The sequence below is a fragment of the Castanea sativa genome, chromosome 10 (assembly GCF_040712315.1).
Source record: "Castanea sativa cultivar Marrone di Chiusa Pesio chromosome 10, ASM4071231v1".
Classification (NCBI taxonomy): domain Eukaryota; kingdom Viridiplantae; phylum Streptophyta; class Magnoliopsida; order Fagales; family Fagaceae; genus Castanea; species Castanea sativa.
Window position 1 is genome coordinate 19,867,262 of NC_134022.1, and position 13,996 is coordinate 19,881,257.

Genomic DNA, 13,996 nt, shown 5'->3' on the forward strand with positions numbered 1-13,996 from the left:
ATGGGAATAACTGCAGCAAGTGCAAAAAATTGGCAACCTCCACCTAGCTCCAAGTTTAAACTCAACATTGATGCGGCTGTTTTCACAGACCTGGGATTCTTAGGGATAGGAGTGATTATACGCAACAAAGAGGGCGAAGTCATGGAAGCAATGTCAGCTAAAGGATCAAGAGTAATAGACAACTTAGAGGCAGAAGTACTTGCATGTCGCAAGGCATTAGAATTTGCTGTGGACATTGGCTTTGCTGAGATGGTTATTGAAGGAGATTGTGTACAGGTGATCAATGCAATCAACTCAAGTGGGGTCAACTTATCTCGGCTAGGCCATGTGATTGAAGACATTCAAGTGCTAACCTCGGGTCTTAGATGGACAGAAGTTCGTTGGGTGAAGAGAAGCGCAAATTTGGTCGCCCACAGTCTAGCATGCTTAGCAAAAAATATCTCAAATGATGTAATCTGGTTGGAGGACTCTCCACAACCAGCTCTAGAATCTCTGTATCATGATTGTTTAGCTATTATGGAATGAAAGTTTGGTTCCAGTTTCAAAAAAAAGAATATGAATTCTTGTCTATAAATATAGTTATATAGACTTAATTTTTTTTTTTTATACTAATAACGCCTTAAAATGTATACTTGTTATATATTTATGTGGGCGTTATCTCCTTATTACTATGCTTAATTTGTATAATTAAGCCATGATTTGCATTAGTCCCTATTATTTATATTTACATAATTTCTTGAATAAGATGCCATTCATTATGTGTAATTTTCTACTTTCAGGAAATCATGTAAGAAAGATGAGTTTACAGGAATTTGTGAGAGAATTGAGGCCAAACTAAAATTAAGTGGAGCTAAAGGACCATGCTTAAATGTCTAAGGAGATGCAGCTGGAGTGCTCGGATCACCTACCATGATTGGAAGCTTCAAATAAGGAAATAAATCAAAGAGACAGAATCTAAAAAGGAAAAATCTGATTTGAGCACCAATCAGTATTTTAGGTGTATCTCTCTCCTCAAAAATCCAATTGACACGAGGATAGATGGGTTGGAACCATGACTTAAATATCTACAACTTTTTAGTTTTGAGTTTTTCATAATTCTCAAGTTTTGAAGGCCTAAATTAACTCACAAGTTACTGCTATAAACTTGGACGGAAATTAAAATAGTAAAAGTTTTATTTTCTTTGGACACTTTTTATGTTAGGGTTTTGAAGGGAGGCTGGAGAACGGATTTTGGGCAGAGAAAACTTGTATTTTCCTTTCTCTAATGGCAGCCTAAACTCTTTGCTAAGGCTAGGGGTTATGTTTCTTCTATACGGTATGAATATTCAACGTGATTCTTTCTAGGGTTTTATTAACGACATATGTGATTGTTCAATTAGATTTCTTTTGATGTATTAGTTCTTCCATGCTTTCAATAATTTCAATCATGTTTTTCTTATTGTTTAGATGAATTCCTAATAGTTTCAAATAGAAATCAGATTTTAAAGTGAATGGGTTTTTTTTGAAAAACTTTTCTAACCGCATCATTAATCGAGGTTATCATGTGTTCTTGAATTGTCTCAGTTCAACCGAATCATAAGTTTTTAATTGTATAAGAACAATCAATTATAAAATAGATATTTTCTTAGATCACAAAGAATCTCATATCGATATAGGAAAACACCCCGATGCCCTAGTATTTACATTATTGATTTAAATAAGTTTTATTATTATTCTTGTTAATAATCACCAAGCAAAATTATTTTTCTTCTTCACCCAAATTGTTATTTAATTATATTGTCTTTGAATTTACCCTACTCTTTATATTGCTATGATCTCCTGCACTTGGGAGTGAGCAAGCAATTTTGGCGCCATTGCCGGGGAGCTGCTGCATGTTCAGAGGCAATTTTTTTGGGAGCAAAGCACAACCAGTGGAAATTCTTCTATTGGTAACTTCGTTCCATTTTTTTTCCCTTATTTTGTTTTTATTTTTCTGTTTTTGTTTTTATTTTATTTTATTTGATTGTGTATTCATTGTTGCATGAGCATTTAGGTTAGAAACGAGAGAGGCAGATTAGAAAATTTTGAAACACACTTTGGTAATCTTTTTGACACACCTTTGCCTTCACCTTCTTCATCAATCATGGGTGATGAAACACGTAATAATCATGAGGAGAATAGAAGAACTATGTATGAATTGTTGCATCCCACACAAAATTATGTTCCTTCATGCATCATGTTTCCACCTAATGCACCACATGTAGAATTGAAACAAGGTTTATTAGCAATACTTCCTGACTTTAGGGGACAAGAAAATGAAAATCCTTATGTCCATGTTAGAGCTTTTGAAGAGGTAATTAGTAGTTTCTCTGCATAAAATGTAATTGAGACTGCTAAGCTACGTTTCTTTCATTTTTCACTTAAGGATAAGGCAAGAAGTTGGCTATACACCTTGAAACCTAGGTCTATAGGTAGTTGGGGGGAGATGACCAAAGAGTTTTTTAAGAAACATTTTCCTTCCCACAAAAGTCCAACAAGTAAAAAGAAGGATAGCTAGTTTTGTCCAAGGAGAAAATGAGACCTTATGCCAAACTTAGGAAAGGTACAAAGATCTTTTCAATTTCTGCCCAACTCATCGGTATGAAGATTGGAGGTTGGTTAGCTATTTTTATGAAGGACTTACACTTAGAGACTGACAGTTTGTTCAATTCTCATGCGGAGGGGAATTTTTACAAAAAGAACCCGAAGATGCAATGGATTATCTTGATGAGATAGCTGAAAACTCTAACACATGGACTGGACCTAGCCCTATGGACTTCACCGATAGGACTAGAACTAACATTACCACTTCTAGAGGAAGTGTTTTCAAGTTGAGGGAAGATGATAACATGAGTGCAAAAATCAGCATGTTAATAAAAGAAATTGAAGCACTCAAAATGAAAGGAAGTAAGAGTGTTAGTGCTACCTTTAGAGAGGACCCAATGGAGGTGTGTAAAATCTGTCATGAGATAAACCATGCTACAAATGAATTTGCATCACTTTCATCATTCTTAAATGTGCCAGAAGAACAAGTACATGCATTTAATTCTTATTGGCCAAACAATTCTTCATATTCTAACAATTATAATCCAAATATGCGAAACCATCCGTATTTGAGTTATAAGAGTGACAATGTGTTGAATCCTCCTGCTCCAAGGAATTTTAATTCACCACATGCATCATCATCATCATCATCTAGAACTTCCTAGGAGGATGCACTTAGTACTTTCATTCAAAAGCAAAGTGAGCAAAATCAAAAGTTTGAATCTATGCTCACTAGGCTAGATGAAGAGGTAAGAGAGTCCAAGAGTCATATAACTAGGCTTACAAATTCATTGAGTGGGATAGAGAGAGAGAAGCTTCTTTCCCAAAAGCCGTGACCATTTTGAGGAGTGGTAGAGAGATTGATAAAAGTGCTCCTTTAATAACTAAGAAATCTAAGGAGACCCCAGTTGAAGAAGAGAATGTTGAAACTGAGTCACTTGGGCTTGATGACATTGGACAATGCCCAATCCCTCCACCATTTCCACAAGCCTTAAAATTACCTAGGAAATTGGACACCGCATCTGAGATATTAGAGCATTTGCATCAAGTCAAAATAAATTTGCCATTATTGCATGTTATCAAGCAAGTGTCTGCATATGCCAAGGTAATTAAGGATTTATGCACCATCAAGAGAAAGCATCGTGTGAAGAAGACTGCATTCCTAACAGAACAGGTAAGTGTAGTTATTCAAAACAAGACCCCACTAAAGTATAAGGATCCAGGTTGTTCTACTATCTCTTGTACTATTGGAGATTACATCATAGAGCATGCATTGCTAGATCTTGGGGCAGGTGTTAATTTGATCCTTTTTAGCGTATATAAAAAACTTGGACTTGGTGAGTTGAAACCTACTTCAATAACTTTACAGTTGGTTGATCGCTCTGTAAGGGAACCGAGAGGGATTGTTGAGGATGTGTTGGTGAAAATTGAACAATTTTATTATCCTGTTGATTTTATTGTTCTAGATTACCAACCTGTTTTACATCCTAGTGTTTATACCCCTATTATTTTGGGTAGACATTTTCTTGCCACATCTAATGCTTTAATTAATTGCAGGAATGGAAGAATGCAACTCACTTTTGGTTCCATGACTTTGGAGCTAAACATATTTCATGTGGCTAAACAACCACATGATGATGATGATTGTGCTTATGTGAACCTCATTGGGATGGTGGTTCAAGAAGAGTTTAATAAGAATTGTTTTTCTGATCCTCTTGAAACTCTTCTTAATAATTCTGTTGGTTCTTATGATTTAGAATGTGATATTCATATATCTGAAAATTTTTCTTTGTTGGATTCCTCACAAGTTTTGGAAGAATAACAGATAATGGCAATTAATAAAGGATGGAAGCCTTACTTCGAGGAGCTACTAAAAAATGAAAAAAAAAGCTCTTGCATTCAAGTGAAGAGGCACCACAGCTAGAGTTTAAGCCGCTGCCCGGTGGTCTTAAACATGCATATTTAAGCCCAAGTAAGTTAAAACTTAGGTGGGATGGCTCTTTCATTGTAAGGGAAGTGTTTAACCATGAAGCTGTAGTAGTTGAGGACACTAGAGATGGTAGGATTTTAAAAGTAAATGGACAAAGGTTAAAACCATACTTAGGGGGAGTTATACCAAAGGAGGAGACTATGTCAATGGAGATCCCTACCTATTTGGATGCTACGTGAACTCTGAAAGAGCCTTATGAAGTTGTACCATATTTGTTTTAATTTTCTTTTCTTTCTGTTTTTTTTTTCTTTTTGCCTTTTGTTTTTGTTTTTGTTTTTTGTTTTGTTTGCGAGTTAACATTTGCAGGTGTGAAAGAAATTTCAAAAAAAAAAAAAAACAATTTAAATGCTTAAGGTAACTTCTTTCCTTTATACTTGAATTTATTTTGGCTTTGCTACATTGAGGACAATGTAATATTTTAGTTGGGGGGAGAGGTCTACACATTTTGTTGCACCTTGCATGATTTTTTTTTTCTTTCTTTTTGGTTGCAACTTTTCAATTCTCTGAAAAAAAAAAAAAAAAACCTTGAATTTGAATGCAGAAGAGTTATAAGCTCTATTTTTATATCATGTGATGGAATGAATAATGCTGAGTTGGTTATACTATTTGTTGTATTAAGACTCTTTCATGAAGAGCACAATTGGAAACTTTTGAGCACAATAGCCGGGTTAGTGGATGGTTGGATGTTGGATTTGCATGGATCATGAACAAGTTAGATAAAAGCTGAAACTCAATTCATATGGAGAGTTCTTAAGCCTTACTTTTCTTTGTGAGAGTATATCTTTGTTTGAACTCTTAAATACCTCTCACGTGCTTCAATTTTTGTAAAAGTTCTCTATATTTTTTTGGTTGACTACTGGAAATAGTAGGGGGAGATATACCATGATCCTACTTATTTTTGTCCTTAGGCATGCTGGTTTATGTGGAATTTTAGGAGATGAGAGTCTAAGACCACCAATTTTTTGTCACCAGCTAAACAAATATTCAGCCTACCTTTACATTAACTATTGTCACCATCATTTGAGCCATGAGAAATACTTCTACAATACCACAAAACATTTTTATTTATGGGTATTCCTATGGGGGTTCAAGTTTTGAGCAATTGATGTGTTTAGATACCACCATTGTCTCTCTTTTCTTCAAAAAAACAAAAAATCAAAAAGAAGAAGAAAAAAAAAAGAGAAAAGAAAGATTAAAAAAAAAGAAAAAGAAAGAAAGAGGAGACATACATAATCAATCAATAAATTATTAGTGTCTTACACATCTTTCATGTATTTCAGAAGGGTTATATGGTTGAGTAAATGTTATTTTGATTTAAGTTGGTAGCCATCGCTATGAGTTGGGTTTGGCTTCAATTTTCTGCATTTGATTCATATACCTCATATTTCAAAGAGAGCAGTTTGCCTTCATAAGATTATACTACCACTGAGCTTAAAGTCCTACTTGATCCTAAAGGTGCATGGCTGGTATGTGTTTGGGATAAAAACTAGGGATGAGAATGGTATTAACCTCATGTTTCCAGGAATTCAACATCCTTTCCAAAAGATCTTTTTCCGTTGTTTTCGCGACTGCTTTTGTATACACGTGTGATATTCTTAAAACTTCTTCTTTCCTCTTTGTTCAATTGTGATTTGAAGAGAGAAACCATTACTTCTATGTGTGTTCTTTCAGAGTGTTGATGAATTAAGAGAGGTTTTGGAGTAGAGGCTTTAATCTAGATTATTCTTGGTCTATGCATGTTTGGAAAAGCTGGTTTGATTGGATGGGCTATACACACACACACACACACACTCCAAAAGTGAAACTAGTGAAAACTCTTTAATATGATGAATAGTATCCCAACTCAAAATTGAAAGTTCATTTGTATGATATAATGATAAAGCTGACTAACATTTGCTGCAGAAATTTTCAGGAAACCTTTGACTTTTGTGGGTAGAGTCACTGCAAACCCTCACGAGAGTAAACTCGTCCACTAGGGTGACCTAGGGGTTCAAAGACTTGCTGCACATGGGAAGTGTAGTCGTGTAGCCTACGAAAGTGGCTTGTATTTTAGTTTTAATTTTTCACTTTTAGTAGACATGGGTGCTTTGTGGATTGCTAGGGACTAGCAAGATTTAAGTTAGAGGTGTGATAACGCCTTAAAATGTATACTTATTATATACTTATGTGGGTGTTATCTTCTTATTACTATGCTTAATTTGTATAATTAAGTTATGATTTGCATTAGTCCTATTATTTATCTTTACATAATTTCTTGAATAAGATGTCATTCATTGTGTGCAATTTTCTACTTTTAGGAAATCACGTGAGAAAGATGAGTTTACAAGAATTTGTGAGAGAATTAAGGCCAAACTAGAATTAAGTGGAGCTAAAGGACCATGCTTAAATGTCTAAGGAGGTGCAGCTGGAGTGCTCAGATTACTTATCATGATTGGAAGCTTCAAATAAGGAAATAAATCAAAGAGACAGAATCTGAAAAGGAAAAATCTGATCTGAGCACCAATTAGTATTTTGGGCGTATCTCTCTCCTCAAAAATCCAATTGACAAGAAGCTAGATGGGTTGAAACCGTGACTTAAATATCTACAACTTTCCAGTTTTGAATTTTTCATAATTCTCAAGTTTTGAAGGCCGAAATTAACTCACAAGTTACCATTGTAAATTTGGACGGAAATTAAAATAGTAAAAGTTTTATTTTCTTTGGACACTTTTTATGTTAGGGTTTTGAAGAGAGGCTGGAGAATGAATTTTGGGCAGAGAAAACTTGTATTTTCCTTTCTCTAATGGTAGCCTAAACTCTTTGCTAGGGCTAGGGGTTATGTTTCTTCTATACGGTATGAATATTCAACGTGATTCTTTCTAGGGTTTTATCAACGACATATTTGATTGTTCAATTAGATTTCTTTTGATGTATTAGTTCTTCCATGCTTTCAATAAGTTCAATCATGTTTTTCTTATTGTTTAGATGATTATTAATATTTTCAAATAGAAATCAGATTTTAAAGTGAATAGGTTTTTTTGAAAAACTTTTCTAACCGCATTATTAATCGAGGTTATCATGCGTTCTTGAATTGTCTCAGTTCAACCAAATCATAAGTTTTTAATTGTATAAGAACAATCAATTATGAAATAGATATTTTCTTAGATCACAAAGAATCTCATATCAATATAGGGAAACACCCCGATGTCCTAGTATTTACATTATTGATTTAAATCAGTTTTTATTATTATTCTTGTTAACAATCACCAAGCAAAATTATTTTTCTTCTTCACCCAAATTGTTATTTAATTATATTGTCTTTAAATTTACTCTGCTCCTTGTGGTTCAACCTTGGTACTCCGAGAATTATATTGCTATGATCTCCTGCACTTGGGAGTGAGCAAGCATATACCAAAGAAAACATTCATTGCACCAATCTATTAAGGTTCTAAAGAAAAATAGCTTTAAGTCTGAGATTGATCTCTCATTTTTTTTTGTTCTTGACTGTTTAACCCTTGTACACTCCCTGTGTACTAGGGTGTTTCCTTTTTTGATATCAATAAACGTCTTACTTATAAAAAAAAACATTCATTGCACCAAAATGACATTATAGCATAGTTCATGTGACATAACCGTTGTCTGAGATCATCCTACAATGATGCACTAGGAAAAAGGTAGTAATGTAGGCTGCGTTTGTTTTGGCTTCAAATGATTTCAGGAAATCCTTTTACACCTTTGTGGGTGTTTGGTACTTACAAAAAATATGGTCAACGGAAAATACGGTTCATGTTGACAGGAAAATAAGACCCTTATGTTATAAAATCGTTTACGCTCTTATTTTACCTTCAATGAATTTTTGGAAAACACACCCGAAGAGAGAGAGTGAGAGCACACACCCGAAGACAGAGAGAGAGAGCTAGAAGGGAAAGTTAAGAAGACAACCCAACCTTCGCCGGTATCAAATCCACCCATCGATCTCGTCGTCGTCGCCTCCTTCAGACCCACCCACCGATCTCACTACTATCAGACCCATGTCACCGATTTTGCCTCCGCCGCCTCTAAATCGAAGCCACCGTGACCCTCATTGACGAGCGACCCACCTGATCCAGTCGACGAGCGACCCACCGTGACCCTCGTTGTCGAGCGACCCACCAAACCCAATCACGGTGACCCAGTCGACAAGCTACCCATCGTGCCTTTGCCTGAGATCGCGCGATCTCGCCTTCGCTTGAGATCACGCAATCTCGCCGTCACCTGAAAATCGCGCGATCTTACCTCTCTCTCTTCCTTCTTCTCTCAACTTGACCGGATTTGATGAATTTTTTTTTTGGTTTTGTTTCTTTTATGTAACTCTGCTGAGAAATGATGATATATATTTGTTTGGATGCTGAGAAAATGTGAGCAACAAGTAGAAAATGTATTTTCTATGGTATTTTCAAGAACACAACCAAACGCTAAAAAATATTTTCCAAAGTATTTTTTAAAATACAACCAAACACCTAAAAATATTTTCTTTTCCAAAAAATATTTTCATCTGAAAATATTTTACACTTGGAAAACATTTTACATCGAACCAAACATTCATTGCATCATTCTATTAAGGTTCTAAAGAAAAATAGCTTTAAGTCTGAGATTGATCTCTCCTTTTTTTTGTTCTTGATTGTTTAACCCTTGTACACTTCCTGTGTACTAGGGTGTTTCCTTTTTTGATATCAATAAACGTCTTACTTATCAAAAAAAAAAAACATTCATTGCACCAAAATGACATTATAGCATAGTTCATGTGACATAACCATTGTCTGAGATCATCCTACAATGATGCACTAGGAAAAAGGTAGTAATGTAAGCTAAATCCAAAACATGGGAATTTATCATTGTAGGAACTAATAGGTGGTTTACAAGGACATCCTATTGAGATAACTGCTGGAGGTCAGTGTAAAGAGTCTTTTCCAACCAATCAGGCTTCCTATAGTGGTTGCACAACTTATCAAGCTTCGTACTCATGCTCAAAATCAAAATTTTATCGAAGCCCAGCTCCTTGGCTTTAAAGACAGCTTCACTCACAGCATCCTGAAGAGCGAAATATTGTTGCTTCCTCCCACAACTGTTGCCACCTGAGAAAATACTAACTTCATCCATGTTCAAGGCTTCAAAGGTAGGACCACTCTTCTTGGACTTTTTGTTCTTGTATGTAGCTACTTTTAGTATTATATTTCAATTGTGATTTGTGAAGGTCTTCCCCTGCTACTACCTTGTAGAAGTATTTTGCACCCTCTCTAGTGAAAAAATTTGTTGGTACTTGCAAATACAAGATTGGACAATTAGTAATACTTCCTTTGGATTAGACACTTTCCCCTGATGTAGAACTAGGTTTCTATGATTCCAGATGGACCACAAAATGGTAAACATAGATTGTAGGTATAACATCCTGTTATCCTCAGAATCCTCCTTATTTGTAATAGCAAAAACCACCCACTGCTTCACTGAACTAGTGACTAAAAAAGAAGTTTTAATTCTTAAACTTTATCCATGCCAAATAGCTCTAGCAAAGGGGCATTGAAGAAACAAATGATTGACTGTTTCCTCTTCTTCATTGCACATGAGACAAGCATTGGAAGTTGTAATTCCCCTGCATCTAAGCCTCTAAAACACAGGTAAACTATCATGAAGCAACTTCCAGATAAAATTGAGGACTTTCATAGGCAATTTCACTTTCCACAACAACTTCCAAACTGACCAATGAATCCCATAATATCCTTGATCTTGAAAGATAGGTGATCTATTCTGTTGGAGCATAAGATAGGCCTTATTAACTTTATATTCCCCAGAATTTGAAAATTTCCAAATCAGCTTATCCTCCATATTGGCAAACTTTGAGATAGGAATTTGTAAGATTTCCTCAGCAATTGGGGCCTAGTACAGTCTTTTAATTAAGTCCACTTTCCAAAGGCCAGTCTCTTGATTAATAAGGTCAGCCACATATCCACCAAGAAGATTATTGTCACTCAGTTTCTGCTGAGTTGTTTGGAACCAGTCAGGGTGGGAAAGAGGAATTTGTAAACCTCTACCAATAAGCCATCTACCTTGATGCAAGAAAGGGGATTGGGTGATTGCAATGTTCCTTCAAGTCCATGAATGGTGTGGCTTAGGTTTATAGTCCTGCAAGGAGCTTCTAGGAAAGTACTTAGCCTTAAAGGTTTTAGCTAATAAGGAGTTGGGGCAATGTTGAATTCTCCAAAACTCACCAATGCTTGGTTAATTAGATTAAACTTTTTAATACCAAGCCCTCCCCTCTCCCTAGGTTGGCAGATCTTATCCCAGTTAATCAAATGCAACTTTTTATTACCCACATTATGATCCCCCAAAAACATTTGACTATTTCATCTAGTTTGGCATAAACAGAATCTGGAATCCTAAAACAAGAGAAAGTATAAAGGGGTAAAGCTTGAAGAACCGAGGAAACCAAGGTTGTCCTGCCAGCTTGGGAAAGAAGTTTAGCCTTCCAACCTTGGAGCTTGTTTTGAACTCTATCAATGACATCTTGAAAATCAGCCACTCTCCTTCCTTTAAGTTTGAAATTCATACCTAAGTATTTGTTAGGATATTGAACTAGATTAACTTGAAGGGATATGACAAGAGATTCTTGGTCAGTTTGAGGAATGTTAGGAGAGCAAAAGAGCTCAGATTTGTTAAAATTAATGTTGTGACCCGAAATTGAGCAATACCATTGAATAGTGTTCTTAAGATGCAGGATATAATCCTTTTCATTTTGAAAGAAGAACAAGGAATCATTAGCAAAAGGCACGGAATGACACCCCACTCCTCCCAAATTTAATACCTTTAATCTTCCCCATCTCTTCTTCTTTTGAAAGGGCTAAAGACAAAATGTTTGCACAAAATAAGAAGAGGTAAGTTTGTGTAATTTGTGAATAGGTTCTGATGGGGACTCAAGTTAAGAAAGTTCATCCATGGTGGTCATCCACAATCAAACCACGTCCATAACCTAATCACATCCAGAAATCCTTAAGAGGAGAAGCCGAACAATGATATCATGTGTAGGAATAGTACACGTCTCTTTATAATAAGACCATCCAATTCCAGGTTAGTCATCTATGGCATAAAGGCACGGTGCCATGGACGACCAGATGACACTTGGTGAATTCTACAAAAACTTTTCATAAAGTTTCATTGTATCTGGCCATGATGTACTATTCTTAAAACGTGGAGGGAATTCCTTATAATCCGCTCCACGTACCCCATTTACCAATTTTCTTCATTAACTACTCACATCAACCATGATGATGGTGAATCCGAACAAGTAGACCTACTTCAAACTCTCTATAAAAGGAGCAAGTCTCTTTCACCCAAGGTAAGTTCGGCCATTCACTATTTTCCCGTCCTTGTGTTCTAGAGAAAAACTTGACATAACCGTCGGAAGGTCCTTAGCTAGGTTACACCGGTCACCTTTGACAGTTCTTTCTTTCTTTTCAGGACCTATAGCCATCATCATAGCTCGAAGTATTTCAACTTACTGATTTTCGTGCATTATCAGGTTCATATGATATTAATTATTAATTGTAGTTTATTGAATGTGTAAGATTGTTTGATGATGAGCTCAAGTTCTGCTCGCCTTCAAATAAAAATTAAACGAACAAAACTTTTAACGCTCTGCTCAACTCATCTCATCTCATTTACAATCCTATGAGGGACTCAGCTTACTTCTAGTGTACTAGAACTGACACGATTCAGACACGTGTTAAAAACCAGAGATTTGTTCATATTGTGTTGACTCCAATGCACTAGAGCAAATCCTTAAGCTCTTATAAGTAGACTCGCACCCCACGACTTGCACTAACCTAGCCTAATTTGTGCGGGTCCATTAAGTGAGGTGGGTCAGGTTGGCATGTTAGACAAATAAATTAATGGGTCAGGTTGAATAGCGAATTGAGATATTTATAACCCGTCACATATTGCAAAACTTTGCCTTACTTATGGCTCTCTCTTTTTTCCTCTCCTCTCTTTCCTTATATTTGTATTTTTTTTTTCATTTCACTTTTCTCCTCTCTTTAAGATTTTGATATTAATCTTACTATATGTATAAGTCTAATTTTCAGATTTTGAGATATTTTTCTTTTTAAGTGTGATAAAATTTCAATCATTCAAATAAAAAATAATGTAGCATTTATAATTATTGTTAATAAAAGTGATAACTTTTTCTTTCATTTTTTACTAGAAGGAGCAAACAATTATTCAATTTATTTAAAGGGCAAATTACAACTTACCTACCTGTGGTTTGGTCGAAATTTAAGTTACCTACCTGTGGTTTAAAATTTGACACTTTACCCACTTGAGGTTAACTCAGTTAGAGTTCTGTTACTCGCTTCCGTTAAAAATAGGATTAAATATTTAATTTTGTTCCACTTTTATGTTTCTCCCCTCCAAAACACAAAAAATATAAAAGAACCTAAGATCAAAAGCTGGTTGGTAAAAATAAATTTTGTATTCATGATATTAGCATTTCAAACTTGTTTTTACATTCATTGCTTCAAAAACACATATTCAAACAAATACCATAAAAGAAACAAATTGCTTCATCAATTTCTAAGCAACCAATGAAGCCATAGCATCTAATCCACAAAAATCCTAAAAATGACGAGACGAGGTTAGGCTAAAGAAAAACAAAATGCCAGACCTGAGTACAAGAGGAATACACATTCTACAAAGGGTAGTAGTGTACAGTTACATGGGTTAAAGGGTGTCAAGTCAACCAAGGTTGTTGACATCCAGCCTAACGAGGCTCCTCGTTTTTTAGCAAATTTGCATTTGATGAGCTTCCTCCAAATTCAAGGTCATGAAAGAAAGTTTTTTTTTTTTTTAGAAGGAAATACTGTTAACTTTATTAAGAAACACCAGCCATATCAACTAACACAAAAGAAATAATGAGTGGTGGAACAGACTCTATCCACACCGAAAAATCAGAAATACTTATTGAATGTCTCGTTAGATTATGCGCTACTTTATTATCCTCTCTCTTTACGTGAGAGTAGAGTAATTGATTAAACAAGCTAGCATTATATCTAATGTCCTCAATTAAAAGACCAAACGATGACAGGTAAGGGATATTATTTTTCAAGGCATTTATCAACACCTGCGAGTTTGTTTCCAGAACTGCTTGACTAAAGCCCAACTCAGTTGCAAACTCTAGTGCTGTTGCTGCGGCCAATGCTTCAATCTCTAGGGGTGCGCACTGCTGTGGCAGAAGTTTGGACATTGAAGCCATGACTGAACCGTTGCTATCCCTGATCACGACACCAATACCTGATTTTTGCTGCTCCTTAAAAATAGCTCCATCACAATTGATCTTCATCATATCTGGATTTGGTGGACGCCACAAAGCCCAAACTGAAGTGAGACTTGGCCGAGTGATGATGGGCGCAGGTTGGGACCTTGCAAACTCAGCCACAT

The 13,996-nt window shown here is 35.6% G+C and overlaps 1 protein-coding gene across 1 annotated transcript; it reads left to right on the forward strand.

Annotated features, from left to right (window-relative positions):
- LOC142612181 (uncharacterized) lies at positions 1-525 on the forward strand. Its single transcript, XM_075784297.1, has one exon. It carries the CDS (start codon positions 1-3, stop codon positions 523-525), a length of 525 nt encoding a protein of 174 aa, XP_075640412.1.
- The last annotated feature ends 13,471 nt before the right edge of the window (positions 526-13,996 follow it).